The sequence below is a fragment of the Zea mays genome, chromosome 3 (genome assembly GCF_902167145.1).
Source record: "Zea mays cultivar B73 chromosome 3, Zm-B73-REFERENCE-NAM-5.0, whole genome shotgun sequence".
Classification (NCBI taxonomy): Eukaryota; Viridiplantae; Streptophyta; class Magnoliopsida; order Poales; family Poaceae; genus Zea; species Zea mays.
In genome coordinates this window covers 176,360,661-176,384,387 of record NC_050098.1, presented here as the reverse complement: position 1 = coordinate 176,384,387, position 23,727 = coordinate 176,360,661, and the positions used below count along the sequence as shown (strand labels likewise).

The 23,727-nt window shown below is 44.4% G+C and overlaps 2 protein-coding genes across 3 annotated transcripts; one reads left to right on the top strand and one right to left on the bottom strand.

Moving 5' to 3' along the window:
• The first annotated feature begins 15,746 nt into the window (after positions 1-15,746).
• LOC103650919 (protein artemis) lies at positions 15,747-18,975 on the top strand. Its single transcript, XM_008676514.4, has 5 exons — positions 15,747-16,082; positions 16,182-16,287; positions 16,578-16,789; positions 16,895-17,095; positions 17,455-18,975. The coding sequence occupies exons 1-5, from the start codon at positions 15,888-15,890 to the stop codon at positions 18,619-18,621; spliced, it is 1,881 nt and encodes a 626-aa protein (XP_008674736.1). The 5' UTR covers positions 15,747-15,887; the 3' UTR covers positions 18,622-18,975.
• A 607-nt stretch (positions 18,976-19,582) lies between these two features.
• Positions 19,583-23,527, bottom strand: LOC100274332 (uncharacterized). Of its 2 annotated transcripts, XM_008674308.3 has the most exons (5): positions 23,159-23,527; positions 21,761-22,079; positions 20,554-20,902; positions 20,331-20,472; positions 19,583-20,211 (listed from the first exon to the last, which is right to left on the bottom strand). In XM_008674308.3, exons 2-5 carry the CDS (start codon positions 22,018-22,020, stop codon positions 19,817-19,819), a joined length of 1,146 nt encoding a protein of 381 aa, XP_008672530.1. In that variant the 5' UTR covers positions 22,021-22,079; positions 23,159-23,527; the 3' UTR covers positions 19,583-19,816. The 2 variants fall into 2 exon arrangements, with proteins under 2 accessions (XP_008672530.1, NP_001142165.1); NM_001148693.1 differs by lacking the exon at positions 23,159-23,527 and having other exon boundaries at positions 19,600-20,211; positions 21,761-22,962.
• Positions 23,528-23,727: the final 200 nt, after the last annotated feature.

Genomic DNA, 23,727 nt, shown 5'->3' with positions numbered 1-23,727 from the left:
CTTCTTCACTTGAGGAACTTGGAGTGGGAGCCTTCTTTTTGCCCTTCCTTTCATCACATGCAAAAGCATATGGCCTTGAGGAAGTTGGCTCCTCTCCTCGACTCATTTTTCGCGACATCTCAAAAGCCGCGATTTTCCCAATCACAATGGTCGGGGTCATGTTGCTCAAGTCCTCCATGTTGTGAAGGATGGTGATGATGCTCCCATATCTTTGTTGTGGTAGCAGGGAGATAATCTTCCTCACAATGTCCGCATCACCTAGCTTATTAATGCCAATCGAATTGAGCTCATTGATAATTAGATTCAAACGAGAATACATGTCTCTAACAAGCTCATCATCTTTCATAGCAAAAGAATTATACTCATTTAAGACTAGGCAATGTTTTTGCTCACGGACATTGGATGTGCCGTCATGGAGCTCATGCAATTTTAGCCAAATCTCATTAGCAGTTTTCAAGGTAAATACTTGATTAAAAATATCCATGCTAAGAGATTCATACAAGCAATTTTTGGCTCTAGCATTTAAATGAATTTCTTTTTCCTCACTCGTGGTGGGTTTCTCGGGATTCTTGATGGGTTTCATCCCGTCACGAGTGACTCTCCAAACACCTAGATCAATGGCCTCTAGGTAACAAGCCATTCTAGCACTATAATATGGGAAGTTAGTGCCGTCGAAGTGTGGTGGCCTATGGGTATCCATCCCTTCCTCTAAAAAGCGTCGGCTCTTTTTAGCGGTGAAGCTAAAGCGTTTCAAATGAGCCAAACCGGGCTCCGATACCACTTGTAGGAAACGGGTGACGCCTAAGAGGGGGGAGGGTGAATTAGGACTTCTAAAACTTTTACTAAACTAGGCCACAATTAAATCCCTAGAGTAAAACCTATGCAAGTAATCAAACTAGAATGTGCAAACTAGGTTTTGTCTAACTGTTGCTATCTCTACCGCAAAGGCTAAGTTTCAATCTATACTAAATAAATATGAATACAAGATTGAAACTTAAATGCTTAATATAAATGCGGAAACTTAAGGAGCAAAGTAGAGAAGCAAACTCTCGTGGATGACGCCGGTATTTTTACCGAGGTATCCGGAACCGCGCAAGGTCCCGACTAATCCTCGTTGGTGCCCCTACGCAAAGGGAAGCCCACGCGAGGGCCAAGCACCACGGTCGAGTAACTCCGTAGAGAGCCGCGGGCCTTCTCCACGCGCAAGTGGTGCTCTGCTTCCGGCTCCTCTCGGACGCTCCCCGCCGTCTCCACTATCGAGCTTCCGACCGAAACGCCGCGGGCCTCGTTCCCTCCGGTACACGGTGGCGGCCGTGACACAAACGCTGTTGTCACGGTCTCGCAAGACTCTCGCCCCACTCGGTACAATTACAATGGCCCACGCAAGAGCCGAGGGGTTGTGTGGTTTGTCTAAACTCACTCAACAAACTAGGATTCACCTAGAGCAAGCGCTAATGCGGTCTAACTAACCTAAGCACTTCGCAAAGCACCTACGCTAATCACCGAGTGATTCTATTAAGCACTTGGGTGTTTGAGCACTTGGAAATGTCTACAATATGCCTTGGTATGTTGCTTGGGCTCCCACACTTGAGAATGGCCGGTTGGGGTGGTATTTATAGCCTCCACACCCCCAACTAGCCGTTGGACAGAAAGCAACAGCTTTCTATCGTCGGGTGCACCGGACAGTCCGGTGCACCACCGGACACTGCACAGTAGATGTCCGGTGCACGCCACGTCAGCCGACCGTTGGCGCCTATAGCAGTCGACCGTTGGATCCGACCGTTGCCGTCTGCCCGTTGGCACACCGGACAGTCCGGTGCACACCGGACAGTCCGGTGCTACAGCCAGAGAGTGCCTGCCTGCGGCCTCTCTGCGCAGACTGTCCGGTGCCACACCGGACAGTCCGGTGCACACCGGACACCAATGTCCGGTGCGCCACCAGGCGCTGGCTGACAGCCCTTATCTTGGATTTCTTCGCTGATTTCTTCGGGCTTCTTTGTTCTTGAGTATTGGACTCCTATGCATCTTTTTATGTCTTCTTTTGAGGTGTTGCATCCTCATTGCCTTGGTCCAATTCTCTTCGCATCCTGTGAACTAAAAACAAACACTAGAAAACATATTAGTTCACGGATTGTGTTGTTCATCAAACACCAAAACTCAATTAGCCAAATGGCCCGGGGTCCATTTTCCTTACAGACATCTCGAACTTTTGTGTCATGATCCTACTAAACTCTTCACATGTAGATTCGTTAGTAGACCCAAATATAATATCATCAACATAAATTTGGCATACAAACAAATCATTCTCAAGTGTTTTGGTAAATAGCGTAGGATCGGCCTTTCCGACTTTGAAGCCATTAGCAATAAGGAAATCTCTAAGGCATTCATACCATGCTCTTGGGGCTTGCTTGAGCCCATAAAGCGCCTTAGAGAGCTTATAGACATGGTTAGGGTACTCACTATCTTCAAAGCCGGGAGGTTGCTCAACATAGACCTCTTCCTTGATTGGTCCATTGAGGAAGGCACTTTTCACGTCCATTTGATAAAGCTTAAAGCCATGGTAAGTAGCATAGGCCAATAATATGCGAATTGACTCAAGCCTAGCTACGGGTGCATAGGTTTCACCGAAATCCAAACCTTCGACTTGGGAGTATCCCTTGGCCACAAGTCGTGCTTTGTTCCTTGTCACCACACCATGCTCATCTTGCTTGTTGCGGAAAACCCATTTGGTTCCTACAACATTTTGATTAGGACGTGGAACTAAATGCCATACCTCATTTCTAGTGAAGTTGTTGAGCTCCTCTTGCATCGCCACCACCCAATCCAAATCTTGTAGTGCTTCCTCTACCCTGTGTGGCTCAATAGAGGAAACAAACGAGTAATGTTCACAAAAATGTGCAACACGAGATCTAGTAGTTACCCCCTTATGAATGTCGCCGAGGATGGTGTCGACGGGGTGATCTCGTTGTATTGCTTGGTGGACTCTTGGGTGTGGCGGCCTTGGTTCTTGCTCATTCTCCTTTTCTTGATCATTTGCATCTCCCCTTGATCATTGCCATCATCTTGAGGTGGCTCATTTGCTTGATCTTCTACTTCATCAATTTGAGCTTCAACCTCATTTTGAGTCGGTGGAGATGCTTGCGTGGAGGAGGATGGTTGATCTTGTGCTTTTGGAGGCTCTTCAGATTCCTTAGGACACACATCCCCAATGGACATGTTCCTTAGCGCTATGCACGGAGCCTCTTCATCACCTATCTCATCAAGATCAACTTGCTCTTTTTGAGAGCCGTTAGTTTCATCAAACACAACGTCACATGAGACTTCAACTAGTCCAGTGGACTTGTTAAAGACCCTATATGCCCTTGTGTTTGAGTCATAACCAAGTAAAAAGCCTTCTACAGTCTTAGGAGCAAATTTAGATTTTCTACCTCTTTTAACAAGAATAAATCATTTGCTACCAAAGACTCTAAAATATGAAATATTGGGCTTTTTACCGATTAGGAGTTCATAAGATGTCTTCTTGAGGATTCGGTGTAGATATAACCGGTTGATGGCGTAGCAGGAGGTGTTGACCGCCTCGGCCCAAAACCGATCCGAAGTCTTGTACTCATCAAGCATGGTCCTTGCCATGTCCAATAGAGTTCGATTCTTCCTCTCCACTACACCATTTTGTTGAGGTGTGTAGGGAGAAGAGAACTCATGCTTGATGCCCTCCTCCTCAAGGAAACCTTCGATTTGAGAGTTCTTGAACTCCGTCCCGTTGTCGCTTCTTATTTTCTTGATCCTTAAGCCGAACTCATTTTGAGCCCGTCTCAAGAATCCCTTTAAGGTTTCTTGGGTTTGAGATTTTTCCTGTAAAAAGAATACCCAAGTGAAGCGAGAATAATCATCCACTATTACAAGACAATACTTACTCCCGCCGATGCTTATGTAAGCAATCGGGCCGAATAGATCCATGTGGAGTAGCTCAAGCGGCCTGTCGGTCGTCATGATGTTCTTGTGTGGATGATAGGCTCCAACTTGCTTTCCTGCCTGGCATGCGCTACAAATCCTGTCTTTCTCAAAATGAACATTGGTTAGTCCTAAAATGTGCTCTCCCTTTAGAAGCTTATGAAGATTCTTCATCCCAACATGGGCTAGTCGGCGGTGCCAGAGCTAACCCATGTTAGTCTTAGCAATTAAGCATATGTCGAGTTCAGCTCTATCAAAATCTACTAAGTATAGCTGACCCTCTAACACACCCTTAAATGCTATTGAATCATCACTTCTTCTAAAGACAGTGACACCTACATCAGTGAAAAGACAGTTGTAACCCATTTTGCATAATTGAGATACAGAAAGCAAATTGTAATCTAATGAATCAACAAGAAAAACATTGGAAATGGAATGGTCAGGTGATATAGCTATTTTACCGAATCCTTTGACCAAACCTTGATTTCCATCCCCGAATGTGATAGCTCGTTGGGGATCCTGGTTTTTCTCGTAGGAGGAGAACATCCTTTTCTCCCCTGTCATGTGGTTTGTGCACCCGCTGTCGATGATCCAACTTGAGCCCCCGGATGCATAAACCTACAAAACAAGTTTAGTTCTTGACTTTAGGTACCCAAATGGTTTTGGGTCCTTTGGCATTAGACACAAGAACTTTGGGTACCCAAACACAAGTCTTTGACCCCTTGTGCTTGCCCCCAACATATTTGGCAACTACCTTGCCGGATTTGTTAGTTAAAACATAAGATGCATCAAAAGTTTTAAATGAAAGACTATGTTCATTTGATGCACTAGGAGTTCTTTTCTTAGGCAATTTAGCACGGGTTGGTTGCCTAGAGCTAGATGTCTCACCCTTATACATAAAAGCATGGTTAGGGCCAGATGAGACTTCCTAGAATGAATTCTCCTAATTTTGTCCTCAGGATAACCTGCAGGATATAAAATGTAACCCTCGTTGTCCCGAGGCATGGGAGCCTTGCCCTTAACAAAGTTAGACATTTTTTTAGGAGGGGCATTGAGTTTGACATTGTCTCCCCTTTGGAAGCCAATGCCATCCTTGATGCCAGGGTGTCTCCCACTATAGAGCATACTTCTAGCAAATTTAAATTTTTCATTTTCTAAGTTATGCTCGGCAATTTTAGCATCTAATTTAGCTATATGATCATTTTGTTGTTTAATTAAAGCCATGTGATCATGTATAGCATCAATGTTAACATCTCTACATCTAGTACAAATAGATACATGCTCAACAATAGATGTAGAGGGTTTGCAAGATTTTAATTCTACAACCTTAGCATGTAACATATCATTCTTAGTTCTAAGGTCGGAAATAGTAGCATTGCAAACATCAAAATCTTTAGCCTTAGCAAGTAATTTTTCATTTTCAATCCTAAGGCTAGCAAGAGAAATGTTCAATTTTTTAATCCTAGCAAGTAAATCATCATCATTATTTCTAGAATTGTCAATTGAAACATTACAAACATGAGAATCAACCTTAGCTACTAAATTAGCATTTTCATTTCTAAGGTTGTCTATAGTCTCATGGCAAGTGCTTAGCTCACTAGATAATTTTTCACACTTTTCTACTTCTAGAGCATAAGCATTTTTAACCTTAACATGCTTCTTATTTTCTTTAATAAGGAAGTCCTCTTGGGTGTCCAAGAGATCATCCTTTTCATGAATGGCACTAATCAATTCATTGAGTTTCTCTTTTTGTTGCATGTTGAGGTTGGCAAAAAGGGTACGCAAATTATCTTTCTCATCACTAGCATTATCATCACTAGAGGATTCATATCTAGTGGAGGATTTGGATTTAACCTTCTTTTTGCCGTCTTTTGCCATGAGGCACTTGTGGCCGACGTTGGGGAAGAGAAGCCCTTTGGCGACGGCGATGTTGGCGGCGTCCTCGTCGTCGGAGGAGTCGCTTGTGCTTTCGTCGGAGTCCCACTCCCGACAAACATGGGCATCGCCGCCCTTCTTCTTGTAGTATCTCTTCTTCTCCTTTCTTCTCCCCTTCTTGTCGTCGCCCCTGTCACTATCACTTGATAATGGACATTTACCTATAAATTGACCGGGCTTACCACACTTGTAGCAAACCTTCTTGGAGCGGGACTTGTAGTCTTTCCCCCTCCTTTGTTTGAGGATTTGGCGAAAGCTCTTGATGACGAGAGCCATTTCCTCATTGTCGAGCTTGGAGGCGTCGATTGGTTGTCGACTTGGTGTAGACTCCTCCTTCTTTTCCTCCGTCGCCTTGAATGCGACGGGTTGAGCTTCGGATGTGGAGGGATCATCAAGCTCGTTGATCTTCCTTGAGCCTTCGATCATGCACTCAAAACTTACAAAATTCCCGATTACTTCCTCGGGGGTCATTAGTGTATATCTTGGGTTGCCACGAATTAATTGAACTTGAGTAGGGTTAAGGAAAATAAGAGATCTTAGAATAACCTTAACCATCTCGTGGTCATCCCACTTTTTGCTCCCGAGGTTGCACACTTGATTTACCAAGGTCTTGAGCCAGTTGTACATGTTTTGTGGCTCCTCCCCTTTGCGAAGCCGGAACCGACCGAGCTCCCCCTCGATCGTCTCCCGCTTGGTGATCTTTGTGAGCTCATCTCCTTTGTGAGCGGTTTTGAGCACATCCCAAACCTCCTTGGCGCTCTTCAACCCTTGCACTTTGTTATACTCCTCTCTACTTAGAGAGGCGAGGAGTATTGTTGTCGCTTGAGAGTTGAAGTGCTCGATTTGGGCCACCTCATCCTCATCATAGTCTTTATCCCCTATAGATGGTACCTGTGCACCAAACTCAACAACATCCCATATACTTTTGTGGAGTGAGGTTAGATGAAATCGCATTAAATCACTCCACCTAGCATAATCTTCACCATCAAAAGTTGGTGGTTTGCCTAATGGGACGGAAAGTAAAGGTGTATGTTTAGAAATACGAGGATAGTGTAAGGGGATCTTACTAAACTTCTTGCGCTCTTGGCGTTTAGAAGTTACGGAGGGCGCATCGGAGTCGGAGGTTGATGTTGATGAAGTGTCGGTCTCGTAGTAGACCACCTTCCTCATCCTCTTATGCTTGTCGCCTTTCCGATGCGACTTATGAGAAGAAGATTTTTCCTTCTTCTCTTTGTGGTGTGAGGAAGAAGATCTTTTCTCCTTCCGTTTGGAGGAGTCTTTCTTCTTCTCCTTCCTCTTTGTGCGGGACTCTTCCGATGAAGTGCTCCCTTGGCTTGTAGTGGGCTTGTCGCCGGTCTCCATCTCCCTCTTGGTGTGGTCTCCCGACATCACTTCGAGCGGTTAGGCTCTAATGAAGCACCGGGCTTTGATACCAATTGATAGTCGCCTAGAGGGGGGGGGGGTGAATAGGGCGAAACTGAAATTTACAAATAGAAACACAACTACAAGCCGGGTCAGCGTTAGAAATAAGAACGAGTCCTAGAGAGGGCGAGAAAAACAAATCGCAAGCGAATAAAGAGGTGAGACACGTGGATTTGTTTTACCGAGGTTCGGTTCTTGCAAACCTACTCCCCGTTGAGGAGGCCACAAAGGCCGGGTCTCTTTCAACCCTTCCCTCTCTCAAACGATCCCTCGGATCGAGTGAGCTTTCTCTTCTCAATCACTTGGAACACAAAGTTTCCACAAGGACCACCACAAGTTTGGTGTCTCTTGCCTCAATTACAAGTGAGTTTGATCGCAATGAAAGAATCAAGAAGGAAGAAAGCAATCTAAGCGCAAGAGCTCGAAAGAACACAAGCAAGTCTCTCTCTCTAGTCACTAGGGCGTTGTGTGGAATTTGGAGAGGATTTGATCTCTTTGGTGTGTCTAGAATTAAATGCTAGAGCTCTTGTAAGTAGTTGGGAAGTGGAAAACTTGGATACCATGAATGGTGGGGTGGTTGGGGTATTTATAGCCCCAACCACCAAACTTGACCGTTGGTGGAGGCTGTCTGTTCGATGGCGCACCGGACAGTCCGGTGCACACCGGACATGTCCGGTGCCCCAGCCACGTCACCAGTGCCGTTGGAATCTGACCGTTGGAGTTCTGACTTCTGGGCCCGCCTCGAAGTCTGGTGGCGCACCGGACATGAACTGTTCAGTGTCCGGTGCGCCGGTATGGGCGCGCCTGCCTTCTGCGCGCGCTGCGCGCGCATTTAATGCGTTGCAGGTAGCCGTTGGCGCGAAGCAGCCGTTGCTCCGAGGATGCACCGGACAGTCCGGTGCACACCGGACATGTCCGGTGAATTATAGCGGAGCAGCCTTCGTGAAATCCCGAGGCTGGCGAGTTCTGGAGCAGCGTCTTCGTTGGAGCACCGGACACTGTCCGGTGTACACCGGACAGTCCGGTGAATTATAGCGCGCCGGTTCTGGATTTTCCCGAAGGTGACGAGTTGGAATTGGAGTCCTCTGGTGCACCGGACACTGTCCGGTGGTGCACCGCACCGGACACTGTCCGGTGCGCCAGACCAGAGGAGCCTTCGGTTGCTCCTTTGCTCTTTTGTTGAACTCAATACTTGGTATTTTTATTGGCTAAGTGTGAACCTTTTGCACCTGTATAACTTATACACTAGAATAAACTAGTTAGTCCAAAGATTTGTGTTGGGCAATTCAACCACCAAAATTATATAGGAGCTAGGTGTAAGCCTAATTCCCTTTCACACATAAAATCGAAATAAAATACTTAGATCTCATAAAAATTCCTCTAGATGCTTAAGAAAGTATTTAGCTCTAGCAACACAAAAAAATCTAGAAATATCGAAAAATGCTAAAATATTATACTCGATGCACAATCATGTTTAAAAGACTTATCATAATAAAAAACATAAATGAAATCAGTGTGTATGTATTTAGCTCTATAACAACATTAAAACATTATTTGGTTTGACCAAAAATATGATAGCTTTCGCTAGGGTTAGATAAGAAGCTCGTAACTCGGTCGCTCGCTTGACTTGACTTAACTTAGCTCAGCTCGTTTATTTTTCTAGCGAGTTGAATAAGTATGTTATTTCATGTATTTAACGATGTGGTTCGTGAGCTTGCTCAACTTAGCACACGAGACTAACAAGCCAAAGTTGTTGATCTGTAACCTACAGTAATTTTATATTAGTGTATTGCACTTTATAATTAGTTAATGACTAGTCCAAACCCTATAAACTTGAGTTTATTATGACTTTATCATTTTTTATTTGTTTGATTTAAGGCCATTAGATGTGATACTTTTATATTACTACTATTCTCAAACTTGGAATAAATATACACATTATATTTATGTATTTTTTTACATTTGGCTTGGGAGCTTGATAAACCAGTTTAAGCTCGTAAATGAGCCCACCTAAGTGACTCGTTATTCAGTCTTAGCTTAAGCTCGTAGATCTATATCGAGGCCCACATAGGACATAGCACAGAGAAAGGTCCCGACCATCATCCTTCGTCCAGAGAAAGAAGATGTGTCTCTCCGAAATGTGTGGGACCCACCCAAAACTGCAAAAAGGCTTATTATTGTTGAGAACTACGTTACCACGGATCACCAGATCCGCTCCCTTCCCTCCCGTCAGCAGTAGAGGCGCAAGAAGATGTAGAGAACCCGTCTCTCTTCCCATAAGCACGACAGAGGAAACACACGAGACACTGGATATAGGGTTGGGCCTCTGGCCTATTTCTCTTCTCTGTAATATGAAGGGGTGTACAGGTTCCTTATATAGAGATGTGAGACCCCTCAGGGGCAAAGCAGGTATTTGCCCACATAACCCTAACTAGGGTTACTTAACACTCCCCCTTGGGCGAATACCGCGACCAACACATGCCTCGTTAAAACTCCGAAAAACCCAGTGGGAAAAATATGGAGAAAGAGAGCATGGTGATACAAATTGCATTTGCACTTTGTTGCCTCGTTAAAAACATCATGTGAGAAACTTCAAGAAAACTCACCAAGGGAAAAAGAGTACAACAGCTGTCATCGGGACAGATTTCGATCCTCTGAGATCTAGATTCTATCGAATCTTCTACAAGGGCTAACTTTTAGAAATGTGCTCCCCCTGATCATTGCAAAACCGTATCAATAAGGCAAAACATCTTCTTCTAGAAGTATATGCACATAAAGATTTAGCAAACGGATTGCATATCCTTGCAAGGACTATTTCAGGAACTTTACCTCTACTCACTTCTAGGATATACGAGGTAAGTGCACGTATCAATATAAATAAGCCACTCTGATTGATGGTGTTCGATCGACTAGATCTATATATTTGATAGAAAGTTCCATAAAGGTTCACATATTGATCATCAAGCTCACGCCTTCAGGGCATAGAATATGACATTTATTGTCTCACGGTTGTGATCAATATAAGTATTCGCTCCCCCTGACGATGACATCTGTTAAAGTCTTTATCCCTCATAACTCAAGCATATTCTTCAAGATATATGTCTCATTGTTCATCTGGAATAACGAGAATGAATGAGGTTGGGGTGCTATCATTTTCTATCTTACACCACAATTTATACATAGTTGTGCAAAGCAAATAACATGTCCTTCAATAGGACTTAGGGGATAATATAGTTGCAATAGTACATATTCTAAATATGACACATCGCTCGAGGCGTTCATCCATTGCAACATCTATGATGGTGTAACAAAAGTCCATCTAAGATCGTAATCCATCAGGGATTTTTCATCGATCAGATACATCGTTATAGTCTGTCACTCTGGCACAATGGGGATATTTTGCCAGTAACACCTAAACCTTATAGGTTTCTGCCATCGGGGCTTTAGAGGATACCGTAATTCCACATCTAGTGGAAATTACCATGAGTAAAACTCATGGAATGCACATGTGCTTATTCGGTGAACTTCAAGTCCTTTGGTACCTCATCTTATTCCTTTTCGGGTCTGTATGGGTCTTTATCCCTTTATAGGGATTATCAAACTTTGGTGTTCAACATAGACTTTGTTTCTTCTGGATAGGTTCCATCTGGGAACGATAGTCTCAACTACGAGATATTCTCCCTACATAGGAGAGTGATCATTCATCAGGAATGTATTATTCGGTATGAGATTTATATGTTGCATATTTATAATTCAAATATATGAGTCCTCCTAGGATCTCATGACGGATCTTCAGAATCCTATTAACTGCATATTTTAATTCATGCCATTTGCCAGATATATTACATAGCAGAACAGTGTTTATTCAACACATACGTGGGATGGGTCTCTCACAAGACCACTTGAACCATCGCATTCACCACACATTATTTCAATAGTGCCCATAAATGTCCGAACTTCAAGCTCGCGACTTTCATTTTGCGATTATTGGTTCATCCTCGATTGCATTTATCAATGACCCGATAAGAGAGCTTCAAGCACTCATGCCTAGGACTTTGTTTTGGATCCATTTGCAATCTAGAGAGGCAATATAGGTGTCGACATATTTGTCTCCCACATTTAATAATGATCTCCGTTATTTCCCAAAACGAAAGATTCATTGTTCCGTATTCCTAGCACAATGATATTGCGCGCATTGCTAGGAATTTCATCATCAAGATGAACCTCTTCGTGAGGCAAATCACCATCAGGGTGAATTAATCGGAGGAGAGTTATCACAGACCACGTGAATCTGCAATCAGAACATATGCTTTGACTAAGGCCGATGGATCATATCCGCAGGCGTCCCCGCAGAATAGATCAAATGCCAATAAGTCAAATGTGGATATGATATTAATCCCGGGTATATCCACATCTACATCAGGTAGAAGCATTCAAACCAATATGGTTACTCCTCAACGATTTCTGGCAAACTCCATATACACACCGAACGACAGGTTCAATTTGGCTTTTGTGCGTTTAATAGAATATTGAGGCATTACACTGTATGGGCATTCCTCCCCCTAATGCCGAGATGTTCTAAAAGCATACAGATAAAATCCCCAACCACAATCATCTAGTTTGTGGCCAATGTATGCTATTGAGGTGATTTATTTGGGAAATCTTACGCACATTACAGATAGGGGTTTTATGCAGTGAGCTTTGGACTTAGATTGATGTAGTGGCATGAATACTACATATTTGTCCTTCAACGTGAAGGATTAGTCTCAACTTCTAGCAAGACACGCAACAACAAGTCGCTTTGTGGTTATAATTCTGCAAACTTACTATTATTATCACCAAATATACAGTCAATCATCAGGATTTAGACTGATACGTGCAACAATATGTTAGCCATAAAAACAAAAAAAACTTTAGGGCTCATGCACACCATTTGTCGTTTGGAGCAAGTAGTTGACTTCAGATCAACAAGGACAATGACCATCAGGTCTAGCGCTCACAAGAACATTCATTGGTTGCATTGTGCTTTCAAGCACATAGGAGAGTTTGCGCATATATAATGGTGGTAAAGCGCACGGCATCAGGCCAATGCTGCCAAGCAGAGATTTTTATATGCAGAGATGTATAGTCCAGCTCATTTTATTATTGCCCATGGTTTACCCAATTACTCATACCGTTCTGAAATTGGGTATCTATTTATGCAACATTTTTAGGTATTATAATTTTGAGAGAGAATTTATAACAATAGTTAATAAATTGTGATGCTGCTAGCAGGGCAAACATTTCTCCTCATAGTATATACCAATTTGTTCTATAAAGCATTATTTCGATCTCTTCGTTGTTCGTCAAAAAGAGAAGCTTTGGAATAGAACAGAGAAGGCCAAGAATTCATTTTTATCTAGGAAAAATCATCTGTTTCGTAAGCTTTCGACAAAGCAAATGGAGATAACTGCTTGGCAAGAGCGAAAGAAATACCAATATCCGCCTCGGACTAGTCTTCAACAACAGATAATACTGCTCTCATACGAAGGAGTCATCAAGACTAGGGAGAATACCTCTGGTCTCCATAAGATCTTCATATTTCTATCACAATTTACCATCACTAATAGCTTAGTGGTCAAGAATTATGGATCTTCCGGTGCCAAGGACCAATGACATATTAATGCCCAATTTTGCTTCAAGCTCTGTAGTGATGTGGGATTTTTTTGGCTATTTTCTATTCTTCTTACTTCTGGTGGATCAGAGATAGATTACAATAAGCATGTCAAAAGGTGGAATCCAATGTAGTTCTGCTACATAAACTCCAAGTATATGTCCATTCAGGACTGACCTTTACCATTTGGCTTAAAAGTATACCATACCAGTCAAAGGACTATCTCGAGTCAATTCAGCGACTATGAATATTTACAATTCTGAGAGATATATGCAACATAAGCATGATATCCTGTATAGGATGATTAAAGTGGTTCGACGGAAACACACAATGGGTTTTCACACCAACATAGTGAATGTTTTCTCAGAATAACCTATACTCGCAACTCCGGGTTGCTAGGGGTTACATGTCCTTTTATCTCAGAATTTGCTTCATGTCGTTCAGCGACAAAGAGAGCAATGTGTCAACAATCTGGTTGAGCAATGTATGACTGAGATTTTCAGCCTTTATTCATGTGGTAAGGTCTCTTTGCCTACTAACAGAATCCCAAGTTGTGATGTCTTCTATGCCAAAAAGGCGTTCATGCATTATATTATATGTCTTCGGGTTACTTCAGGTAAAACTCAATGCATGAGGAGAGAGAGCAGAAAATTAACTTATCTGTTTTCATTGTATTTCAATTTAATTTCCTAGATTTCCAAGCACTATAGAGCTTGATATAGTTGTTATGGCCACTTGGCGATATATAAATATATAATGCCACACAACACAATCAAATAAAATATAAAGCCAAACAAAACTGTTTATGAAGGTTGTGTATAATGTGACTTCAGGGGCTTGAACAACCCACCACAATCCACACGAGTACAAGCTCTAGTGTCTCGTGTCAACGCGTGTGTGGCCATCAGGGCTACGACAACACAGCCAGCCTTCTTAATTAACGCAACAAGCACAATTATGGCTCAGTAATCGGGGTACACAATAAGTCCACGTAATATGCGCAACAGGCGCAATTGTGACTCAATGGTCACGAGAGACGGACAGTGCCTGCAGGGCATGCGAAAAATACGCGACTCGGCAATGGCGGTCCGACTCAACGGGAGCGATCCGACTAAGCAAGAGTGCGACATAGCAATCACATGACGCAACCAAGTTCGAACGACACAAATATTGTGTCGTGTTGCCAGGGCGTAGCCATTGCTCAGCCAATGTCATAACTCAGCCAATGAATAATGTAGCCCGATCGGCACATGCGAGTACCCACTATATCATTTAATCGCTCGGGGTGAGTCCAAAGGCTCAACGTATTGCAAATGTTTAGAGCGATTTGATTATGCGCAATATAGTCTTCACATGCATTTTATTAGTTTCCTACTATTTACTACAAGAAATAAAGTAGAAAAATAATATTGGAATTAATACACGAACATAAGCACATCGGGTGCTAAAAGGCATTTTCCCATATTCAAGATGCATTTTTCTACTAATTATTTACTCCGGGAAATAATTTATTAAGGTAGAAACTGCAATATAAAACAAGTTTTTATTCTATTTGTTATGTTCAACGGAAAAATAGAATAAAATAATATAGCACATATATATAAATTAAAACATGTATAAATCCAACCGCAATTATGAGAAAATTGTAAGGCACGTTAAGATTCTATTTCTTTCTCTGCTTCCACGTATTTGTTTCTGTGCGCACAATTCACCCAATCCACTTTTTCGTTTTCTATTGAGCTGCATGGGCCACCATTTTCGGATCCTATTGATGTAGTGGCCGCATGCAACCACTTTGACCACGACCTCTAATGGCGCAGGAAACATGCAAGGCTCAACTGCTCTCTCGGCCTCTGCTGACCGCACATACATGCATGATGGCCACTACATGCACACGGTAGTGAGCTCATCCATGCAACGGTTGCAGAATCCGATTTTAGTGCCGCAATATGCTTGCACATCGCATTTCTGCATGCGTATTGATGGTGCCTGATGAGTGCCACATCTCGCAGCACCGTGTGCTGAGGTGAGAGAGATGTGTGTTTTCCACGCCTGCTGGGTGTGTGCTGATGCCGGCAGCGGGCCAAGCGCGTGGCGTGACGGACGTGGTGCGACTACGGGCGCACACCCGTGCTGCGTCGACTGGAGGCCACGGGGGCAGCACCACGGAGGTGGTAAGTTCGTTGCGCACAGATCAGAGCCGATGCACGGCAGCACATTAAGAACAATAGATCTAATTGAAGCATACCGGTCGAATGTAGGGGAATCGAAAGCTGTCGCGTAGGACAGTTCGGCTAGGCCGAAGACCTGCCGGCTTGATGGAGAGTTGATGCAGATCTGATCTCGTCGCAGCAACGTCGAGGTAGAGCGTGCTGATAACGTGTTGAGAACTACGTTACCACGGATCACCAGATCCGCTCCCTTCCCTCCCGTCAGCAGTAGAGGCGCAAGAAGATGTAGAGAACTCGTCTCCCTTCCCATAAGCACGACAGAGGAAACACACGAGACACTGGATATAGGGTTGGGCCTCTGGCCTCTTTCTCTTCTCTGTAATATGAAGGGGTGTACAGGTTCCTTATATAGAGATGTGAGACCCCTCAGGGGCAAAGCAGGTATTTGCCCACATAACCCTAACTAGGGTTACTTAACAATTATTTGCTCAAAGGCGGCAACTTACCGGGTTAAAGGATGCAGGTTTGGCCACTCAGCCCAAACTCCGAACGCACGTTAACCCGTTACTCTTCCTTCCGAAGGAAGGAGCCGATATCCCCATTCTCTGCGCATATAAAAACCGACGCAACGAACTACACCCTAGTACCCTACTGCTTCCATCAAGGAGAACTGCAACTGGAAGCGGGTGCGAGCGACTGCGATCCGGACGAGGGGAGGGACCTGTCCGTAATTTCGGAAAGGAGCCTGGGGGAGAATGCCGATAGACATGCCGCGGGGTCTCCCCTTCGCCGTCGACACGTGGGGGTCCTCCTCCCGAAGCCGGCGCCACCGCTTCCTTACCCACGCACACCGGGACCACCTCGTCGGCGCCGGTGCGGACATCGATGGGGGAGGGATCGTCTACGCCACTCGCCTCACCTTGCACCTCGCACTTCGCCACTTTCCCCAGGCAATTAACCACCTTCCCTCCCTCTATATGTTGAGTTCCGCCAAAAAGTTTTTGTTGGGCAGTCTTTGCTAAAGGCTCTTGCGCCGCGGTGTGACGCAGTTGGGGAGTTGGGAGTTCGTGGAGATGGAGGTGGGAAGGACGTTGGTGGTGGATGATCCCGTCGGCGCCTTCTCTGTCACCACGTACGACGCAAATCACTGCCCTGGTAATGTGGTCGCTCAAATTATTCCATTTCTGTCGATTTCATTACTTGGTTATTATAAGAGCAGTAGAATTTACTTCCTAATTAGAAAAATAATAATAATTAGGAGCTTGTCGAGAGCGCCTCTGTGATTTATTTCATGTGGAACCTAATAAAATGTAAATGTATTGTGACGATATCTCTTTGTGTAGAGAGCATTTGTCCATTGTTCTGTTTGATTTGAGCTTAGTACGCTCATTATGTGCTCCTAGGTATGAGGGGTGGCTTATCCTTGGCCAGTTTCGTGATTTCAGGGGCAGTCATGTTCTTGTTTGAGGGTCAATTTGGTACCATACTTCACACAGGGGACTGTCGGCTTACACCAGATTGCGTACAGAATTTGCCAATGAAGTACATAACAAAGAAAGGAAACGAGAACATTTGCCGACTTGACTTTGTATTCCTAGATTGCACCTTCTCCAAATGCTTCCTCAAGCTACCGAGCAAGGACTCAGCAATCCGACAGGTTGTCCTCCGTGCTGTGGTTAGAGATGTTGTCTATGTACCTTATAGAAGTGCTCTTCTGAGTACATGGATAGTTACAATTGAGAAATAATTCGAGCGATTGCAGGTTATATCTTGCATATGGAAACATCTGCATGCACCATTTGTCTTCCTTGCTTGTGATCTGCTTGGGCATGAAGATATACTAGTTGAGGTGTCAAGGACTTTCGGAACAAAAATTTACGTTGACCGGAAATTGGATTGTTTTAAAGCACTCTCACTGACAGCCCCTGAAATCATCACTGACGATTCATCTTCTCGCTTTCAGGTATATTTTTTTTCATGAAATGGCATCCCTCTGTCTTCCTAATACAGTAATTTTGCATTAATTTCATTTTTAAGCCTGCCCGTAAGAAATATTTGTGTCAGTCACTATGACTTTATAATACACATGGAAGCTGGCAGTTTCCTTTCCATTTTGAGGCAAAATAAGTTACTGCCAATCCTATTATATGTGATGTCAGTATCATAACATCAAGGTTCTTGTTTGTTGTTTCGTCGAAAACAATAAATACAATTGGCTGGTGCATGATGCTGAGTCCTGCACCTTCAATCATTCTTTCTGGTGCCTATCACATGGATTGACTCCTTGTTTTCTTCATTCTTGGTTGTGACCTTATCCCGCAGATGGTTGGGTTCCACCAATTACATGATAGAGCAAGCAAAGAGCTTGCAGAGGCAAGGGCAAATCTCCAACCTGAACCCTTATTTATTCGTCCATCAACACAATGGTATGCAACCTGTGCTCGAAGCCCGAAACCCAGCCTAACAGAAGCTGAGCAGGATGAGCTTGGCATCTGGCATGTTTGTTTCTCCATTCACTCCTCTCGTGATGAGTTGGAGCAAGCACTACAACTTCTCCAACCTCACTGGGTTATTTCAACAACTCCCCCATGCTTTGCCATTGAGCTGAGCTATGTAAAGAAACATTGTTTCAAGACCCGCTTAACAGCTGATGATCCACTCTGGAAAATATTCAGAGATCCTCTGGGAAAGTCAGTGTCCTCCCCTTGTTCAGTGCTTGCGACACAGACAGATGAAAATAACTCAAATTTTGTTGTTGATGATGACCATTCTTCTTCCTCTAGCGATGGATGCACATACTTAAATGTAATAAGCACTCTTGAACTGAAATTTGTGCCACCTCAACCACCTGAAGAACCGGACATTACATTGTTTGGAAGAGCAAGGTTTGCCTCTCAAGCAATTGACTTTATGAAAGAAGATTACATTGCCTTAGAAGAAGCCAGGGCATGTGCACCAACAGATTCGGTTCATGGCAGTAGTGAAGAAGTCGAAACATATTCTGGAATGGATTTCGGTGTGAAACAACCACCAGCCTCCCAGCAGGATCTCATGGAAGTTGGAGATGATGTTTCTTTCAAAAAAGTTGGAGATGATGTGGATTCCTGTAAGCATGAAGTAACCTCAACACAATTAGAAGGGTTTCGAGTCAAGTCATTACCTACTGTTCAAAGCAATATGTTAGTGGTGTCTGATCAACTTGAAAGGTCAGAAGTTGTAGGAGAGTCAAAATTATTGAAATCCACGGAAGACTTAAACCTTACCATTGTCAGAAGTGCAGAAAGAACTGATTGTCAAAAGGAACCTTTGTGCTATATTGGATCATCGAAATGTTTGAATGCAAGTTTGAAGAGGTTTTACAGGTCAAGGAATATCCCTGTTCCTAGACCTCTTCCATCGCTTGTCAAACTTATGGAGTCCACTAAACGGGTCAAAATACAACCAAATACTAATTATACTTTGTTGAACTCACGACACAGCTTACCCTAATGAATGATTGAGCTTATACTTGGCATATTATGATAGCCAAAATTTTCAGATTTATGAGTATATGAATGGATTATTTCTGAAGAGGACACCTGTATATTGGTTATTGTGATAACCAAAATACTCGGATTCTATTGGGTATACAGGTATACTTGGACTGGTTCCGAAGAAGATACCTGTTTAGTATTGATCCAGATCCACACTTATACAGGAGCTTTGTACGATTCTCAAACTGTTGTACAGAAAATTGATGTAATTACATGATGACTCTATTGGATAATCCGAAGTGTATTATTCTTCTGCAATACTAGCTAGGCATCGTATGATGTCAAATATATTCTCAGCAAGTTCGCTTTACGACTTGATTTACTGAATATCATGATATTCTGGCGTGGATCTATATTGCTTCTGATTCATAATTGTTTGCTGCAGGAGAGTACATAATATCTTCTAGTTCACTAATGCATAATTTTATACACAAAGCAGTGTCGCCATGGCATGACCCTTCAATCCGAAAATACAGATTCATCACGCGACAAGTCCCGATGCTACTAGGAATTAAATCGTCCAGGGCTTAACAGGGCATAAACTTAAAAAAAATCGAAAAGGAGCTAAAATAAAAAATCGTAAAAAAATCGATAAAGGAGCTAAAATAAAAAACAGAAAATTTGAAAAGTAGGTAAAATAAAAAAAAACAGTGAGGCCAACTCCAGCAAATGCATGCAGGCTGTTTTACACTATAAATAAACTGTAACACTGTTCGTTTCTAAAGCTGACTGTTTAGACTGCTTTTACAGACTGTTTGTTCTCGTTCGTTTGACTGTTTGTTCCTCTATAGTAGAAACCGATATGGATTAAACTAAACGAACAGGATAGAAATAAGAGTATGATAGGGTTTGGAGATAGTCTGAGAGCCCCCACCAAAGGAGTGGCTATCGCCGTCGCCGCGCTGCTCCAGAGTCCAGGCTAAAGATCTCAAAAGACATGACAACAGATAGTCAGATACAGTCCATGTTTTTACAGACGATGAACTCAACTCGGTTGCTTCTACACGGTTCCCTAGAGAGTAGAGACCCCAAGTACACGCCTTGACGCCTAAACACAAAACAAGCACCTCACATAAACAGCGGACACCGTCGCTCACGGTTGAACGGCCTATCCACACATCTGAGCATCGCCGCCTATTCACGCATTGCGTTCAGTAGGCGTGGTTGGAGAGGATGACTCGCCCGGCCCGGTGAGGGTGCAGCGCACAGGCGCAGTGCACGGAGGTTAGGCTGAGGCACCCGCTGATGTTGAGCGAGTGCCGCTCCGGGCACGTGTGCAGCGCCGGGAACGAGTCGCACACCGCCTGCACCGCGGGCGGGGTCAGCGCCGTGCACTGGCTGATGTTCAGGCTCGCCAGTCCGTCCCGCTCCCGGTCCTTGCCACCGCCGCCGCTCTTCGCTGTCGCGTCCCAGCCCCGGCCCCGACTCCTCACGCGGCTGTTGGCGGCCAGGGAGTACATGGCGCGGTCCGTGATGTTCTGGCAGTAGTAGAGACCCAGGGAGCGCAGGTGAAGGCAGCCGTTCGCCAGCGCAACCACGCTCTCATCTGCGGCAGGAAGATCGAACAGGCGTTGGGCCAGCCAAAATAGCGGTCAGGTCAGGTAAGTTCCAGCGTAGTTCTGTACTAGTAGAATTTGACCCCCAACACACGTGAAAGCAACTCACCTGTTATAAGAACACAGCCGCACAGGTCGACGGCCCTGAGTTCAGGGCATCCCGAAGCCAGGCTGGTCACCCCCTTGTCAGTGATGCCATCACACCAGCCCAGGTTCAACGACTGCAGCTGGCCACAGTAACAGGCGATGGCCTACACAGGACAGGACACACCACCAAAACAGCAGGGATCAACGCGAGCTCAAGCGACCAAGGCTGCAGCAAACGAAAGTACCTGTAGCGCTCTGTCAGAGGCCGCCCTCACACACCCGCACAGGTTCAGGCATCTCAGGTTCCCGCACTGGCTGGAGAGGAACACGAGCGCCACGTCGCTGAAACTGGAGCACCCGCTGATGTTGAGCCTGGTAAGCTGAGGGCACCCGTGCGCCAGGGCGTACAAGGACCGGTCGCTCAGCCTGAAGCTTCTGCTGAGATCCAGCTCGCGCAGGTCGTGGCAGTGGTTTGCCACGGCCTCCACGCCGCTGTCTTCTAGCTGAGGCCTGATCTGGCGTAGAGATAGAACTTGCAGCTTCGTGAATTTGTGAGCCAGTGATATCACCAAGTCATTCATGCGGTCCTGGCACCTGAATTTGACACTTTCTTGGTCAAAAAATACTTCCCTTTCCAAAAGGTCATTCAAAAAGACCATGTGGTCATCTAGTATAGGAACTGAAGTAAACAAAATATACTGTTTTATTTGCATAGCACAGCAAGGAACTATAGCAGAAACATGAAGCAAGCTGAGAATGTAATAACAAACTGGGAATGTTATAGGAAGACATATCACTCTGGGGCCGGATGACTTTGTTATATCAAAAAAATTCACACCAGTTCTTTCGGAAGATCAAGTGGATACACAACTACTGTGTATCAGAAGGTATGGAATAACATACTAAAGTTAGTGCTAGGAGTTTGCTATGTTAGTATGTATGATCCACACGTGTTATTGCACAGTATTTCGGTTGCCATACAGCCCAGGTACAATCATTTATGGCTTCCTTTTTTTTACTTAATCTAGTCAACTGCACAGCCGAGAAATCAGCACATGAAATTTCCATGTTTTCAGTTACATTTATAATTTATTAGCAAGAATATCGTATGGTTGACTGTCTACATCATATGATTGAACAGCAACAGAAACATTTGCCAAACAACAGCAGCAAAGAAAATGAGCTCTTGAAAAGAGATCCAACCAAACAGGTTATCATGATGGATACGGATTACAGAATTAGTGACTGAATAGCACTGCTGCAACCAGCATTATGAACACATCAGGTTAAACATCTAAGAAACCGAGGATAGCTGAATAACTAATGTACTATTGTATCCAAATCTAAAGCATGGAAACTAATCGGTTATAAAATCTTGATATTTGATAAACTCATCTTCTGAAGATAACATATGTTAAACTGGAATGGACATGCCTGAAAGACAATTCTTACCATGATAGTGAAAGATTTGCAACCCCCCACCCCAAGGTGTCACGCCATCCTGTGCATACACCGGAGGCCACAATGACTATCCTGTCATCTCCAACTAGTGAAATGATACGCAGGAGCAGCTCCATGGGGAGGTCTTTCCAATTCGTGAAGCTCGTTTCATTGCCAGCATCCTGAGGCTGTCGACTCTGGTCACCTCCAGAAACCATAAGAGTATCGAACGAATTGTTCAATTCCCCAGTGGGCTGCTGTGCACTATCCATTTTAAAATTATCCGAGTGCAGAGCCAGTCTTTTTCTGAGAATCGAAAAGGCAACTTAACCTGCAATCATTAGAATACGAATGAATAGACATACACTGACTTGTAAGTCTCATAGAATCATTTACAAATAATGTCTTTGTACAGCTGTAAAAGTCTGTCTAGTAATTAGAACTGAACTTGTCATAGAAACATTTATACAATCAGCAATACGCACAGGAGATCATAGTAAAATTCCCAACTCTGAAATCGAGGCAATGGGAACGTGAACATCAATACATCATTTCATTGTTAAGGTGGCAATTAACGCCTATCTACAACACAAACCAAAAAGGCACAGCGCAAACACGCAGATGCAAGTTAACAGCACTACAGGTTAAGGACAAGATCAAGAATATAAACAACTACTTCTTTAGATCATCAGGAGAGAAATACCAAAAGTACCCAAACGAAACGCACACAGAGTGTGTGTTTCGTCGCAGTCGGCAATCTTTTTCTTCTTTGGATGGATTTGTAACAGCCAAACTACTTCGAAGAAGTATGAAACGCATCTAGTAAAATGCGGAAGAAGCGGCAAGTATAAAAGCAGCACGACCTATACTAGGTGCCGAACATTTCTTTTTTGGTAAAGCATCGGAATTTCCGGCAAAAACATCGGAGGCGTGCTTTACAACGCAAAGCTTAACAAACCAGCACATAGCAAACTGCAAACCAACGTTCCGATGAATCGAGAGGCATGGTGAAGTAAATCCTCCATGGCATCGATAAATCCCAAATCTCTGGGGATGGGATGAATGGTGAAAAATCCGGCGCGGGTAGTATGCATCTACTCATTGAAGGGACCCACACCCACTGCAAGTATCGGGTTGGAAGGAATATCCGAGAAAATAACTCCAGATCACCCGGGAGCTGCAGTAGCTTTCGCGCACAGACAGCCACAGAAAAGACGACGATACTACGGGTGAAAAGGCCCCGAGATTCAACGGGGAAACCCTAAGAACCACAAAAAGAATCTATAGCCTCAGAAGGCGATGTCGGTACCAGGAGCAGGACAGCGCGCTCAGGAATCCCGAATCGAAACCAAGCGATCTGAACTTCCATTTATGCAGTACAGAAAAAAAAGACGCTAACTTTCGGCTTACCTAGTCCGAGAAGCGAAGCAAATCGCGGCGAAGGGCCCCAAAGATGGTTTTTAGTCGCAGTTGTGAACTGCGACTGCCTTGGGACGGAGGAGGACGGGGGTGATAAATAGCAAGCGCAACGCAGGACACGCGACGGGAGGCTCGAGGAGGGGGACGGGGGTTACGTGGCGTGCGGGTGGCGGGGCCGGGCTGCCCGGGCACGTGTGCGGTGGAGTCGGCTGGCGACCGGGACCGGGATTTTTATCCCGCTTGTTTGCGCTTCTTGGCTTCTCCGGAAGTCCGGATGCGGGGACGGGAAAACGGGAGGAGTGCGCCGTCCGGACCCGCAGCCGCGCGATTCGACCTGGTCTGGAGGAAAACGTCTGGAAGGCCTCGGTTCCTCCTCTGCTGGCTGCCACTCGATTTTGGCCCTTTGGGCCGAGCTCGGGCCCCGGCTCGGAATGGACACACGCACTACTGCTATTGTTTTTATTTCTGCTTTTAACCTACATTCATGTTCCGTGAAAACTTAAGCGTAGCATTTTATGTTATTATAGGGGTTATTTGGGATGACTCTAGGTTCCAGCTCT